At 45.5% G+C, this 15,334-nt stretch overlaps 1 protein-coding gene across 1 annotated transcript in view; it reads right to left on the bottom strand.

The window, feature by feature from the left end:
* Positions 1–1,160: 1,160 nt before the first annotated feature.
* Positions 1,161–15,334, bottom strand: part of DOK2 (docking protein 2) — a 254,085-nt gene continuing 239,911 nt past the window's right edge. Inside the window, exon 5 of the mRNA XM_069617720.1 lies at positions 1,161–3,059. Coding sequence (XP_069473821.1) covers positions 2,067–3,059 — 993 coding nt within the window. The 3' untranslated portion in view covers positions 1,161–2,066. The remainder of the gene's footprint in view (positions 3,060–15,334) is intronic.

Raw genomic sequence — 15,334 nt, forward strand, 5'->3', positions numbered from 1 at the left:
ATGACTAGTTACTCGAAACAAAAGGAGAGCTGAGCAGTCCAGCCCTCCTCTTTTTTCGAGTACATAGACATCAGGCAGCCCATACTGCACGGTTACACCTGCTGCTTGCAGGTGTCAGTACTTCAGTTTAGAAAAAAGAAAAGGCAAAGCCTTTTCTTTTTTCTAAACCAAAGTGCTGACACCTGCAGGCAGCTCGTGTAACCGTGCAGACTCTTACATAGGCTGCTTCAGGTGTCGGCTGGCTAGGGCTAGTCGGGGGTGGGCCCCGGCAGTGCCCCGGCTCGGGAGCCCTTTCTGGAGACTGCTGGGCCTGGCCCCGGCTGGCCCCTGCCCACTTAAAGCTCTGATCTAATTACTATTTTTTAACCTTCAAGAATCCTACAGATTTCTGGTCACAGAATTTTGGCAAGTATGGTGCATGCCAGTCATGGAACAGCAGATGTGTTGACCTTTCGTTGACAGTCATGTGTGGGTGGTGCCTGGCGTCTGGAAAACATGGGCTGCTGCAGGATTGTGGAGCATGTTTTGGTATTACCAGGCTTCTGGAGGCGTTCCTTTTTCATTTTGGCCTACAAGATTGGAATTCTCATTGGCTGAGCTGAAAAAAGGCCGACCATTTTCTGTGCATGAATCCATTTTTAACATTATTTTCTCCATGTCGGACCCCTTGCAATGGAATAGCACCTATGGCGCTGAATACTGATAGAAAGCCCTTGTGCTTAGTATATGGGAGACCCTGTATGGAATACATTACTCACTGGATTCGTATTTCTGGTGCTTGTATCTGCTTAGATTCACATGTTATGCATAGGCCGACATCTAGTGGAAGCCACAGAGTATTACAGTTGTTGTTCGAAACTCGAAAATAGGCGTCAAAATAGGGCATGCCAGTAATACTAAGGTGACTTGTAATATCCTTTTTACTTACTGTAGGGAGTATTTAATTCCTTGTAATGCATTGCCACACACTGTTACCCCTTTAACACCTGGCCTCTTGCTTAATCTAATGTAAGAGATCGTCCAGATTTTCATCCATGTAATCAATGTAGAATCTGTTCGGAATTTTTTGTTTAAAAACCTAATATGCAGCTTCTAATGTGTTGCAGAAAAATTATTTAAGCACTTTAATAAAAATGCATCGAATTTCTTTTTTCATGCTGTGCTTTAAAATAAGTAATACAATGCAGATTCTTGCTCACGTGTGTTGAAAACCCCATCAGTGCACACATTAAACATTCCACCATGAATAGTTCCTTGTCAATTAATGGCTATAAAGTGTCACAGAAAACAGTTTTAGACGCAAGGAATTGGAAAAGCTTGTTGTTGCTTTAATTAGGTGCTGCGGTCACAGCTGTAATTCTGCTCTGCGCTGGTTCAAGCATCAAGCATTTTGACATTGAGACTGAAGCGTAATAACTGATTATAGAGCTGCTGTGATGTCATTTGCTTATTACATGTTAGTTTCATATTACAGGTTAGTTGTGATGCCACAGATAGCCTGTAGCAGGACCTTTTTTCCCAGGCTTTTAAATGGATATTGCAGGCATCAATGCATTGTAGATCGCTTAAAATAACATAACATTAGGAGAGAGTTATGTGGGTGGCAGGTATGGAATGGCACGAGGTATGCAAGCCAGGACTGGCTTCATTGGAAAAACGTTCAAATGCATTTTGTAGAGTCTACACACACTAGAAGTGTTCCCAAAATGTGCTGAAAAGCAAAATAAATCGATACAATGTGTCTTTTTATAACCAGGAGTCATATAGCTGTGCATGTCCCATCCCACTTTCCCTTCAAAATGAGATTTTGTGGTTACTTTCCCAATATGCCAATTGGCATGACGACAGGATATCAGTATGGGCAGATGATCATCATATCATCAAACCAGGTGCCAGTTCCGACCACACCTCCAAGGGCTGCAGGAAAAACTAGCCATGCACCACTGCCTGCCAGACTCAGCTTATGTAGGTGCAGACACTTGGCCATGGTGAGAAACTTGGTGTGAAAAGATGGACGCAACACTCCAAGTCTTTCCCCGGCCTCTGGAACACCGCCTCGGCACACTTCACTTGGTTGGCTTCATTAACACCACATTGTCGTACTCGCTCTCCTCCAGCCAGTCCTTGTCAGACACTGCTTGTCTGCTCACTCCTCTAGTGCAGGAGCCTCCCACCTGCTTCTTGGGTACAGAGTAGTCATCTAGCACAGGGTTGTAGGGATATTCATGTCCTGTAGGGTCGGTCTCCAGGGCCTGTAACTTCCACGCCTCCCCTTTCATCTCTTGCGGTTCATCATAGACCACAAGGCTAGACCTGCCCTCTGGCTCATCGTAGATGTGCTCAAGGCTCACATGTGGCGGTGGCACACGTTGTTTCGCCTTCATGGCAGACACCTCTTCAATGCTGTTGTAGAGTGGGCCAGGATCTGGGCTGTCAGGCAGGATATCAGAAGGCCAACCAGGGTTTGGATTGGCCTGCAGGAAACCGCCAAATCCTGATGTCATCAAGGATTTGGCTATGGTGTCAAATGGGACGGCGTACTCTGACTCGACCTGCTTATGGGAGGGCTTGTCCTGGCTTCTGCTACCACTTGGTTGTTGTGCATGGGACACAACAGATGGCTCCGAGTAGAGGGTCCCTGGCGGGTGACCACCTTTTTTCCTGGATGGCATTAGCGTTTTGGAGCATTGGCTGTTTTGCAAAAGGATCTTGGCTTCCCGCTCCGGCCCCAGGGATAAACATCTGGAACCAATGGGGTGAGTCTTGCCAGATGGTTCCCCTCTGTCACTTTCCACTATTGGGTCATCGCTCTTCAAATCCACTCTCAGGGGGCCCTTAGAGACAACACACCGGTAGGTGTCATTTTGGCCACCACCACCAACACGGCTGTAAGCTCCTTGGCTTGAAACCACACCACTGGGCTCGAGCTGGGCGCCGGATTTCTGGAGGCTGATGGCCGATTCAATGGCCAGGAAGATCTCACTCCCCTGTCGGGTTTCAAACTCAAAGTTGCCTTCCCCAGACGCACACCGCCTGCCAGCTTCAAATGAGAACATTACCTGTGGGGGGGAGGGGGGGAGAAGGAGGTAGAGTCAGTCCGATTGCACTGTGGATCCTGTACACACAGACATACACATAGACATCCCCTCCACTCCAGAAATGTTTGCAACACACAAGACCAACGGAGGCTCATGCATTGGGATGGACACACATCTACACAAAACCCTAAACACATAGGCACACTGACTGACCTACGCACAGGTCAACACACTCACATGCAAACTAGCACTCATCTCAGACACAAACATAAAAAGACACACAGATACACACATACACACACAAACACACACACTATAGGTATCCAGCGTTTCAATGTGATTCTTAGTAACTTTTTCAAATGAGAAAATGCGCAGCTGGAATACTCTGGATCTGAAGTGCTCCCATGTTCGGTTCCATGTAATAATGTCCCCTCAAAAATATCGCCATGCAAAAAAATAGCTGAAAAATTGCTGTTTTTTGTGGGGACATTATTACATGGAACATGCGGGGGACACCCCCGCAACCCCCAACTCCTTTTTTATTATTTTTCATGGGGAGCGGGGGATACCCCTGCAAACCCCGCTGCCCCTGTCCCTATATAAATGGTCACCTATATAATGTCGCCACAACCTTTTCCCGGCGACATTATATACGGCGACCATATATATATTGGGATATTATTACCTGATACCCCATGTTCTTGTGAGTCAGTGAAAGGCTGAGACCCTTCGCTGCTTCAGTCTATATTTTCGGAACGCAAAGCTGCACTATGCTGACAGCCTGGCACTTTAAAAGTGTTACAAGGCAATGCTAGCCTAGCTGTCCTGTGCATGAGCCTAGCACATGTATGGATGTTTCTGGGGGCCCCACCCTCTGCTGTGAATAGTAGATGTAAGGGCTACTACCTAGCCTTATGACATATAAGTGTCCATGCCCGTTTCAGGCCGGTATAGAGGACCCTTTTTTCTGGCAACCAATTAAGGCAATAGCTCAATTTAAGACACTTTCCATAGTCCATAGATTTCCACGGCACTGCGCACTGGGTAACTGCATACCAGCAAGAAACGTCCCACCCCTGCTTTCCCTCTGCAAGACCAAGTTTAGATATGCTGCGAGGTCACTTCCCGCACAGGGCACTAGCTCGCCCTATGCTCATCTAGGGATGGTAGAAAACGCGCCATAAATTCGTAGGTGTGAAGAATACCCCCTTCCTTAATGCCTATGGCCATGGAGGCTGAAATGATTACTAGCGCACCCATTATCATTATTCCTCCATAAACAAGAGTTGCTCACATGCCTAAGACCACCCAGACCTCAACATTAACTAGACGTTCTATGCTTTAAGGATCATTAATACTCTAGGGAGTGACGTTGCATTCATTCATTGGGTAAACTCTGATTTGTTTTCCTCGGAAAGTGGGGGATTCAGCCGCACCACAAAGCTCCCGGTGGCCTTCTGTTACCACACCTGTGGTGCTTCCTGCTTCGACCACCTGTTCCAGGGGTACTAGTAGCTTTATAGCAATCTCCCCTTGGGCTACTGGTTGTTAATTTAATTTCCCTAAGCCTACATTAATGCCCTTGTTTTATTCGGTCATTAACTTAGGCTTCTAAGCCATTACCACCAAGTGTAGCCAATAAGGAACGACGTATAAGGCTTAAATGCGGAACTTCCTCCAGCTCACCAAACAAGGAGGACCTAATGAAGGAGCAAACAGTGGGCCTCATTAGGAGCGTGGCGGCCACAGAATGAACGGTGCCGGTAACGGACTGGCACCGTTCATTCCAGGCTGCCACATTACGAGTTCTGCAGCGGGTCCTGCTCTTCACGCCTGGTCAGACCAGACGTGCAGAGCGGGACCCGCTAGCAGACCAGGATGTTAACAAAGGGCCCGTCATTAACAGGCCCCTTGTTAGCATCCTCCCCATTCCCATTGAGCCCTGTGGGGGCTCAAATGGGAATGGGGACGTACCGGGTCCGGGTCCCACGAAAGGGAATTACCGGGCCCTCCAAGGTCGCAATGGCCCGGTAAGTCCCCTTTTGCGAGAGCCGGAACCATACCCGAGTTTGGGGGTAGCCATGCCACTAAAAACAGCAAGGCTACCTCCAAACTCGTAATGAGGCCCAGTGTGTCTTCAGTTCTGTAACTACATGCCGAATCCCATCGCTACACCCATCTGGTTGATCCTTCCAGGTCGCCCGATAACCCTGAAACCTAAAAATATGATGCAGTAGTGGAGTCCCGCCAACAATGAGCACTTAGAAGCCATGCCTTCCTGCACTGATGGGTCTCCAAAGTGTCCACTATGGTGGTTCCAATTCTGCTGTACCCGTAAGTGCAAACTGCCTAACAAATCTATGAGAATGTCACAGACTGTCTGCCGCTCCAAACCTTTGCCAAATGCAGTGCCAACTACCGGTGACCCTAGCCAGTCAGCTGTGAGTAGGAAGTCTGTTCCCAGCAGCTCATCTCTAACCTTCCAACACTGCATGTCTACTGTAGGCCTATATGCCTAGATCATGAGGATTCTGACCTGCTCGCTAACTGCTGTATCAACAGTGGCAGCTCTCCATTACGTATGGGGGCGGTGACACCCCCTCGTCTGGGTGGCAGGCAGCAATGTTCATCTGTATGCTTTATTTGCATGGTCGACTGTACCGCCTGCCTCTGAACCAGGGCATGTCCCCCGCTATTCATTTAATTTTTTTGAATGCAGAGCCCTTTGGGCTCAGCAACAAATGAAGCACAAAATAAAGAGAAGCCTCTCATTATTGCGCTAACAGCATAGACACCCATCCGTCAGCATATTCACATTGCTGAGAGTTGGAGAGAGTCATCCGGTCCTCTGTGGTGGTGCATGTTGACGGTGCGAGCAGGTACGTTTAAAATAAATATGTAATGTGTATGTATATATGTATGTATGCATATATGTTGGTGTGTTGGTTTTATGTATGAGTGTATGCAAGGGGTATTTGATGTGTGAATACGCAGATAAAAGTGTTGTGTGTGAGCGTGTCTGTGCCAGTGCCCAACTTTAGCCACTAAATTTAGGGGTGGGGGCTGCTGAGGGAATGGCATACTTTTTTGCTTTATGTTTGATGCACAGTAAAGAATCTTTATTGTGCATCAAGGGTAAACCAAACATGATAAGTGAAGTGTTAGTATGTGGCAAGGCTGACCAGCATTCAATGTAGGCCGGTCTAGCCAGGAAATAACACTAATCATGTTCGCTGTACCCTTTCATACCATGTTAAGAAGGCATATGCAGACTGGCACTAATAGTGTCAGTCTGCATATACATTCTTGATTTGGCATGGTACTTCTTACTTGGCATCAAGGGTAAAGCAAACATAACAAATGTTATTATGTGGCTAGACTGGCATACATTACTAGTGTGAGTCTGCATATTCGTTCTTAATTTGGCATGACATTTTTTACTTGTCATCAAGGGTAAAGCAAACATGATAAGTGTTATTACGTGGCTAGATTGGCCTATATTGCTGGTACCAGTCTGCATATACTTTCTTAATATGTCACAGCATTTTGTACTTGAAATCAAGAGTAAAGCAAACATGATCAGTGTTATTATGTGGCTAGCCTGGCCTACATTGGTGGCATCGGTGTGCATTTACTTTCTTACTGTGGCGTGGCATTGGTTACTTCTTGGTATCAAGGGTAAAGCAAACATTATGAGGGTTATTACCTGCCTAGACTGGCCTTCATTGGTGGTTCCAGTCTGGCTATATATTCTTTGTGTGTCATGGTATTTTTGTCATCAAGGGTAAACCAAACATGATAAGTGAAGTGTTAGTATGTGGCAAGGCTGACCAGCATTCAATGTAGGCCAGTCTAGCCAGGTAATAACACTAATCATGTTCGCTGTACCCTTTCATACCATGTTAAGAAGGCATATGCAGACTGGCACTAGTAGTGTCAGTCTGCATATACATTCTTGATTTGGCATGGTACTTCTTACTTGGCATCAAGGGTAAAGCAAACATAACAAATGTTATTATGTGGCTAGACTGGCGTTCATTACTAGTGTGAGTCTGCATATTCGTTCTTAATTTGGCATGACATTTTTTACTTGTCATCATGGATAAACCAAGCATGATAAGTGTTATTACGTGGCTAGATTGGCCTATATTGCTGGTACCAGTCTGCATATACTTTCTTAATATGGCACAGCATTTTGTACTTGAAATCAAGAGTAAAGCAAACATGATCAGTGTTATTATGTGGCTAGCCCGGCCTACATTGGTGTCATCGGTGTGCATTTACTTTCTTACTGTGGCGTGGCATTTGTTACAATAACATTATGAGGGTTATTACGTGCCTAGACTGGCTTCCATTGGTGGTTCCAGTCTGGCTATATATTCTTTGTGTGTCATGGTATTTTTTTCATCAAGGGTAAACCAAACATGATAAGTGAAGTGTTAGTATGTGGCAAGGCTGACCAGCATTCAATGTAGGCCAGTCTAGCCAGGTAATAACACTAATCATGTTCGCTGTACCCTTTCATACCATGTTAAGAAGGCATATGCAGACTGGCACTAGTAGTGTCAGTCTGCATATACATTCTTGATTTGGCATGGTACTTCTTACTTGGCATCAAGGGTAAAGCAAACATAACAAATGTTATTATGTGGCTAGACTGGCGTTCATTACTAGTGTGAGTCTGCATATTCGTTCTTAATTTGGCATGACATTTTTTACTTGTCATCATGGATAAACCAAGCATGATAAGTGTTATTACATGGCTAGATTGGCCTATATTGCTGGTGCCAGTCTGCATACACTTTCTTAATATGGCACAGCATTTTGTACTTGAAATCAAGAGTAAAGCAAACATGATCAGTGTTATTATGTGGCTAGCCCGGCCTACATTGGTGTCATCGGTGTGCATTTACGTTCTTACTGTGGCGTGGCATTTGTAACTTCTTGGTATCAAGGGTAAAGCAAACATTATGAGGGTTATTACGTGCCTAGACTGGCTTCCATTGGTGGTTCCAGTCTGGCTATATATTCTTTGTGTGTCATGGTATTTTTGTCATCAAGGGTAAACCAAACATGATAAGTGAAGTGTTAGTATGTGGCAAGGCTGACCAGCATTCAATGTAGGCCAGTCTAGCCAGGAAATAACACTAATCATGTTCGCTGTACCCTTTCATACCATGTTAAGAAGGCATATGCAGACTGGCACTAGTAGTGTCAGTCTGCATATACATTCTTGATTTGGCATGGTACTTCTTACTTGGCATCAAGGGTAAAGCAAACATAACAAATGTTATTATGTGGCTAGACTGGCGTTCATTACTAGTGTGAGTCTGCATATTCGTTCTTAATTTGGCATGACATTTTTTACTTGTAATCAAGGATAAAGCAAGCATGATATGTGTTATTACGTGGCTAGATTGGCCTATATTGCTTGTACCAGTCTGCATATACTTTCTTAATATGGCACAGCATTTTGTACTTGAAATCAAGAGTAAAGCAAACATGATCAGTGTTATTATGTGGCTAGTCCGGCCTACATTGGTGTCATCGGTGTGCATTTACTTTCTTACTGTAGCGTGGCATTTGTTACTTCTTGGTATCAAGGGTAAAGCAAACATTATGAGGGTTATTACGTGCCTAGACTGGCTTCCGTTGGTGGTTCCAGTCTGGCTAAATATTCTTTGTGTGTCATGGTATTTTTGTCATCAATGGTAAACCAAACATGATAAGTGAAGTGTTAGTATGTGGCAAGGCTGACCAGTATTCAATGTAGGCCAGTCTAGCCAGGTAATAACACTAATCATGTTCGCTGTACCCTTTCATACCATGTTAAGAAGGCATATGCAGACTGGCACTAATAGTGTCAGTCTGCATATACATTCTTGATTTCGCATGGTACTTCTTACTTGGCATCAAGGGTAAAGCAAACATAACAAATGTTATTATGTGGCTAGGCTGGCGTACATTACTAGTGTGAGTCTGCATATACGTTCTTAATTTGGCATGACATGTTTTACTTGTCATCAAGGATAAAGCAAACATGATAAGTGTTATTACGTGGCTAGATTGGCCTAGATTGCTGGTACCAGTCTCTGTATACTTTCTTAATATGGCACAGCATTTTGTACTTGAAATCAAGAGTAAAGCAAACATGATGTAGCTAGCCTGGCCTACATTGGTGGCATCGGTGTGCATTTACTTTCTTACTGTGGCGTGGCATTTGTTACTTCTAGGTATCAAGGGTAAAGCAAGCATTATGAGGGTTATTACGTGCCTAGACTGGCTTCCATTGGTGGCTCCAGTCTGGCTATATATTCTTTGTGTGTCATGGTATTTTTGTGCTGGGCATCAAGGGTATAAGCAAACATAAGTGTGATTAAGTGACACATCGGGCTATGCTTGTATTGCCAGTCTGGATACATTTTATTTCTGTGGCATGGCATATTTACAGTCTGGAAGTTCTTTTATGTTTATACTGGCATATATTGATTTATTTTATTTTATTTATTTATTTTATTTATTTGCATTTATAAAGCGCACAGAACTGCCCTGGGGCATCGTGGCGCTGTTACAGCAGACTTAGTCATGAACACAAGCATAGGAATGTGTTTACAGATGTAAACCGAGTTACCGAGTACATTTCACATTGGTAATAAACATTGAGCTTAGAGGTTATGCTATGCTGTGGTTACAATGCAAGCATGAGAGTGCATGTGGAAGACTTTAGCGGAATAGGAGGGTTTTGAGGTTTTTACGGAAGGTATGGTATGATTTTTCGTTCCTTAGTGAGGTAGGTAAGGAGTTCCAGTTTTTAGGTGCGAGGTGTTGGAAGCTGGTTCCTCCCGCCCTGGATCTTTGAAACGTGGGGACATCAATCATGTTGCATTGATGCAGCCTGCATGGACATGTATGGGCACAGCCAGCATGAAAATGTGGGCAAATGCATCCTTAAAATGCATTGGCAAATGCTCCAACGCACAGTTGGTGACTTACATCTATTGGGTTTTTCCATTTGCTACCATACAAAACCAATTAACCTATTTTTTCACAAAAAGTGCTGTGAAGTGCACTATTTTAACCAATTATTTAAAACAATTTCTTGGGAAGAACCTCCTCGACGCCCCCTTGTTTCGTTATGACTGCTTCACTGCACTCAATCGCTGAGGCATATTCAGTGCCTACATCTAGGCCCCTCAAAAATTCAAGCACTGTGGAGGTAGTCAGCAGTGCCCAATTTGTATCTATCTGGATTCACCATTCGTGTCTACTGTATGATCAGCTGACTTATAATGCAGCCAGGCTCCCCATAGTGTCTTGAGTCCACGGCCCACTAGCTATATCATTTTATACTACAACCTGTGGCAGTCGGAATTTGTCCGCCCTTGGGATGCTGAGAGTTTTTGAATGTTCAGACAACCTTTGCAGTGAACCTTAAATGTCCGCTAATGCCACCTGCCTGCCACTTCGCTGGCCTGGTTCTCCAGGCATCTCCCGCAGATTTGTTTCTGCCCCAGTATTTAGTTAAAATCTCAGTGCAGGATGTTTGACAAGTGCATCAGAATTTGGCCTAATCTCCTGGAGAGGTCTGTAACAAACGAGTTATCTGAAATCCTTTCTGAGGACCAAATCTGCAGTACGGAGTCAAGCAATACAAAATGTGGACTAAGAGTTACCAATAATGTAACCATATATCCCTTTCAATAAAGAAAGGGTGGAATGAGATAAAATGTGTGGCAACTCTGTATTTGCCTTTGTTTCGCAATCTACCAACATCTAAATGAAGCTCTGAGTTTTTACATTCATCTAAATCTTCGAAACCTTTCCATTATTGCTGGTTATCCCATAGAACTAACTAAAGAAACCTACAGCTCTACAGATTTTTTAGGCAACAAATCGCATCAGCCTGCCCCAGTGTAGACGATGATGAGGGATCATGGGAGTCATAGGCCAAAACATCTGGCTTGTCGCTTGTTGCCTATCTGTGCTGTAGAGTGACAGTAAGACTCAGCTACATTTCTGATTGGATGACTTCAGTGATGTCATTTATTTTGTCATGTATGATGTAATTAGTCATGTCACCAGTATTGTTACCTGTGATGTCATCATTGTGGTCACATGCTGTGCAGCAGGGGGCACATAGTTAAGGTGGACTTGCTTGAAAAGCGACTGCTGAATTTGCGTTAAATCTGATCACCTTAACTCTCTCGTTACTAAAGTTTTTTCATAGAAATTCAAGGGTTTTGTTATGACATAGTTTCTTTGGGGGTCCATGCCTGTGGGCACAGCCTTTGGCCATGGCCAATGTACATGTTGCATCAATAAGTTTCTTTGCAGCCCACTAGCCATGGCCTTTGGCCATGATCAGTGGCCACGGCCACCAAATGTGGCCACTGTACAGATTGCACCAATAGGTGTCTTTGGGGCCCACTAGCCATGTCAGCCTTAGCCACTGTAAATATTGCACCAATAGGCGTTTTTAGGGCACACTAGACATGGCCTTCAGCCGTGACCACTGTACATGTTGCACCAATAGGTTTCCTTGGGCCATGGCCAAAGACCCATGGCTCCCTGCCTACTTAGTAAAAGTGATCACTGCAGGTATAAAACATTATTTTTACACTCTCTGTTCTCGCAAGATTCCGTCAGCAGTGCTCCAATAACAGCAATGGAGATCTAATTCTCGCTAGATTGCCCTGGTATTCCCCCAATAACGCTGAAAAATGTAAAACTCTTCCCCATTCTCAGAGGCACTCACCATGTGCCCCCTCCACTTTTCTTGGTCCCCTAAATTGCTTTTTACCCCTCCCTAGCCTTCTCCCATTACCCCTTATCACTCTGTGGTGCAGTTTCTTTTGTGGGGGAGTCTTGCATTATTGCTGAGGAATCTCGCGAGATTCATCTGGTAGTACCCAGATAAGCAAAACATGTTCTAACTGTAACTAGTTCCCCAGAGCTAATGACCTGTTTGTTTTTTTAAATATACAGTCGGTACGACCGAAGGTTGTGACCACTGGGCATGGTATTAAAATATACAGGGAGCATGGGTGAAGGCCCTGCCCATTGGCCCATTTGTGTTTTTAAATATACAGTGGGCATGGGCAAAGGTGCTCCTTCCCCCCAGAAAATAGAGCTATCTCCCATGGTGCTTTGCGAAATGAAAATGCAAAAAAAAATCTTTTGGAAGGGGGAAGCATGAAATGATATCAGCATATGATTTGCATTCTTGAACCCTCTCCCGGTCCCTTGGTAATGCCTTTGGTTAAAGATGGGTCTGCAATATAGGAGAGTTGTATTCAATACCAGATTGGCTTTATGTTTTCCCACCTCCCTTGGCCTCAACTCCTTCCTCCTCCTTGGGCCTTTTCCTAACCTTAATATTCTTAAAGGTGGATTCTCCGTCCTGCTCCTCGTGGCAGGGGCACGTAGATGTGGGGGCGAGCAGCGACCAAGTTCCTTCACTGGTGCAAGCCCCCTGTGGGAATCCAGGCGTGCTGCGACTCCGTAGCTTTGCTGCTTTACAGTCTTTATATGCAGTTATTATGTTCCTCTTAGTTCGAATAATAATGTCTTGCTTCTTTCCTTTTAGGTATGGAAAGGTATTTTGGTGTTGTCATGCAGTTTGAAGATGAGCATGGGCCGGTAAGCGAAAGCACGGTGTGCGCGATGCTGTCCGGTGAGTAATGCGTGTTGTGCCGCGCTGTTTCGCCTTTTATATTGCTAACCTGTGTCTTTTCTCTCCTTGCAGGTTGTGATGTTCCTCGCTGAGCTCTGTAATGTTGCAGCAATGATACTGACCAGGAGATGACTACCCAGATAAGAATTGTGTGGCTTTCTTCATTCAGGAGGAAACGTGAGTAAACGCTTACTAATGCTGTGTTTCTTTCTCATCTTTCCAGGTTATGGTATTCCAGGATGCATGTGATGCCGGATGATGGAGTTTGTACCTTCAGGTGAGTGGAACTGAAGTCAGCAATGGATTAAAGACAGGATACTGTTCCAGGTAAGTTTCGTAGTGTTCTTTCTCTCTTTGCAGGTCCTTGGTTTCAGGTAAGCTGGCATCAAAGAACTGGACACGGTGAGCGTTAGCAGAATAACGCAAAGCATGTTCTGCTGTTTGGGTGTGGTTTAAATAGTCTCAGGTAAAGTAGTCCAGGTAAAATAGTCCCAGGCCTGCCACACCCAAAGTAGTTCAGGTAAAGTAATCCCAGGCCTGCCACACCCAAAAGACTAGACCGCATAGCTCAGTTTCTTGGAACTGAGCTATGTGTGTGCCTCCATGTTGGCTGAACCCCCCAAGTTAAATAGTCCCAAGTAAATAGCCCCATTCTAATGGGTGTCTTCATGATGGTTATGAGAGTCTTGGATGAATTTTTACGGCCTTTGACCTGGCCCTAACTGGAAGGCTGACTTGCAAGTGAGGGCCAGGGGCAAGGGTCATGACAATAACCTCCATCTCTCTATCTCTAACACCCTGGACATCCTTGCTCCGTCATGAAGATCCACATGAAGCCTGCCTCCAAGCGCAACTCTTAGTATGACTAAATCTTGGCCGCTTTAAAACTCAAGTGCAAAGCTGCAGAGCGGAAGTGGAAAGCATCTAACTCATCCTCTGACAAACTGGTCTGCCACCTACTTCAAAGGCAATACCGTCTCTCCATCTGCTCCAAGAAAAGGGTTCATGTCCAAGCCTGCATCTCTGGAGCCACCAATAGCCTGGTTGAACTCTTTAAAATCTGCAAGGAACTTGCCAATCCTACTGCAGTCTCCTCCTCCCTCTCAGGCCCTCTGCTCTGCACTGGCCACCCACTTTTCCTCCAAAACACTGGACATCCTGTCCTCTCTGTCATCTTCTCCCCCTCCAAATCCTCCCTTCTATCACCACGGCTGGCGCCCCTTTCCCCTCATACTCCTCTTTCTTTCCTATTGCACCAGATGAGATCTCTAGAGTTGTCTGCTCTATGAAAGTCTCCTCTAAACAGGAGCTCCCCGCTCCTCCAGAACCTTCAAGGACAACATCACCTCTCTCGCTTCAGCCTTGGCTGACCTGTGCAACCGCACATTTACCACTGGCTCCTTCCCTCAACCCACTAGGCACTCTCGTGTGCACCCTCTCCTAAAAGAGCTGTCTGGTGACCCTTAGTGTCCGGCTAACTACCACCCTATCTCTATCACTCCTTTTTTGGGCAAACTCGTGGAGAAGCTGAACCTCCACACCAAAATGGCTAGCTGCCTCCATGACCACCAGTCGGTTTCAGGGCAGCCAGAGGCACGGAAACTGCTCCCCTGAACACCTGTGAGGATGTACTCTCTAACCTGGACTCTAACACTCCCTCTGTTCTGATCCTCCTCAACTTTCTTTTGCTTTCGACACAGTCAACCATTCCATCCTCATAAACCGTCTCAAATGACACCCTAGCTATCATGGAAAGGGCACCGGCGTGGCTGACCTTCTTCCTTTCAAATAGACCTTCCCAAGTGCAAATGGGTCCTATTCTCTCCTTCCCCTCACTCTCTTCCTGTGGCATCCGCCAGGGCTCTATCCTATACCCGTGGCTTTTCAACATCTACCTGGGCCCTCTGGCCCACCTGATCTCCACTTTCTCTCCTCATTTCCAGTGTTATAGAAACGACATACAGCTCTCTTTCAAGCTGCCTTCCCCTACCTCCTCCTCCTCCTGCTCCTCCTCCTCCCTAATACTGGACTGCCTGACTGCTATTCAGGCATGGTGCTCTGCCAATGAGCTCTGCTTTAATGACAGTAAGACAGAGATCCTTCTCATTGGGACGCCTGCTCCTTGCCCCCCCAACTCTCTGGCCAGACTCCCTGGGTCATCTCCTCTCACCCAGTTGCTCTCCACACATCATGGATTTAGCCACGAAGTCCAATTTTCAGTTGCATTTCCTCAGGGGGATTCTACCTTTCCTCACCTTCCTCCAGAAGCTCAATGTCTCCTGAGCCCTGATTATCTCTAGACTTGCCTAATGCAATAGCCTCTACCCTCAACCGGCCTATTTCCTCCCTTGGCCCCCTTCAAGTAATCCATAATAGGACTGCAAGACTTATCCTTGGCCTCAAGCCCAGGGACTGCATCTCTTCTGCCCTAAGATCTCTCCACTGGCTCCCGGTGACCACAAGTATCAAGTTCAAGATCCTTTACATCATTCACGAGGCTGTCTGAGGTCTGGGACCACTTTACATCCAGCTTTCCTTCCCTAAATACCGCAGTGCCAGATAGATTCCTTCTGTCTTCTGGTTCCAACTTTCTGCATGTCAAACGTTTCTCCAAGCAGAGAGT

Source organism: Ambystoma mexicanum, chromosome 10 (assembly GCF_040938575.1).
Source record: "Ambystoma mexicanum isolate Mex_15411 chromosome 10, UKY_AmexF1_1, whole genome shotgun sequence".
Classification (NCBI taxonomy): Eukaryota; Metazoa; Chordata; class Amphibia; order Caudata; family Ambystomatidae; genus Ambystoma; species Ambystoma mexicanum.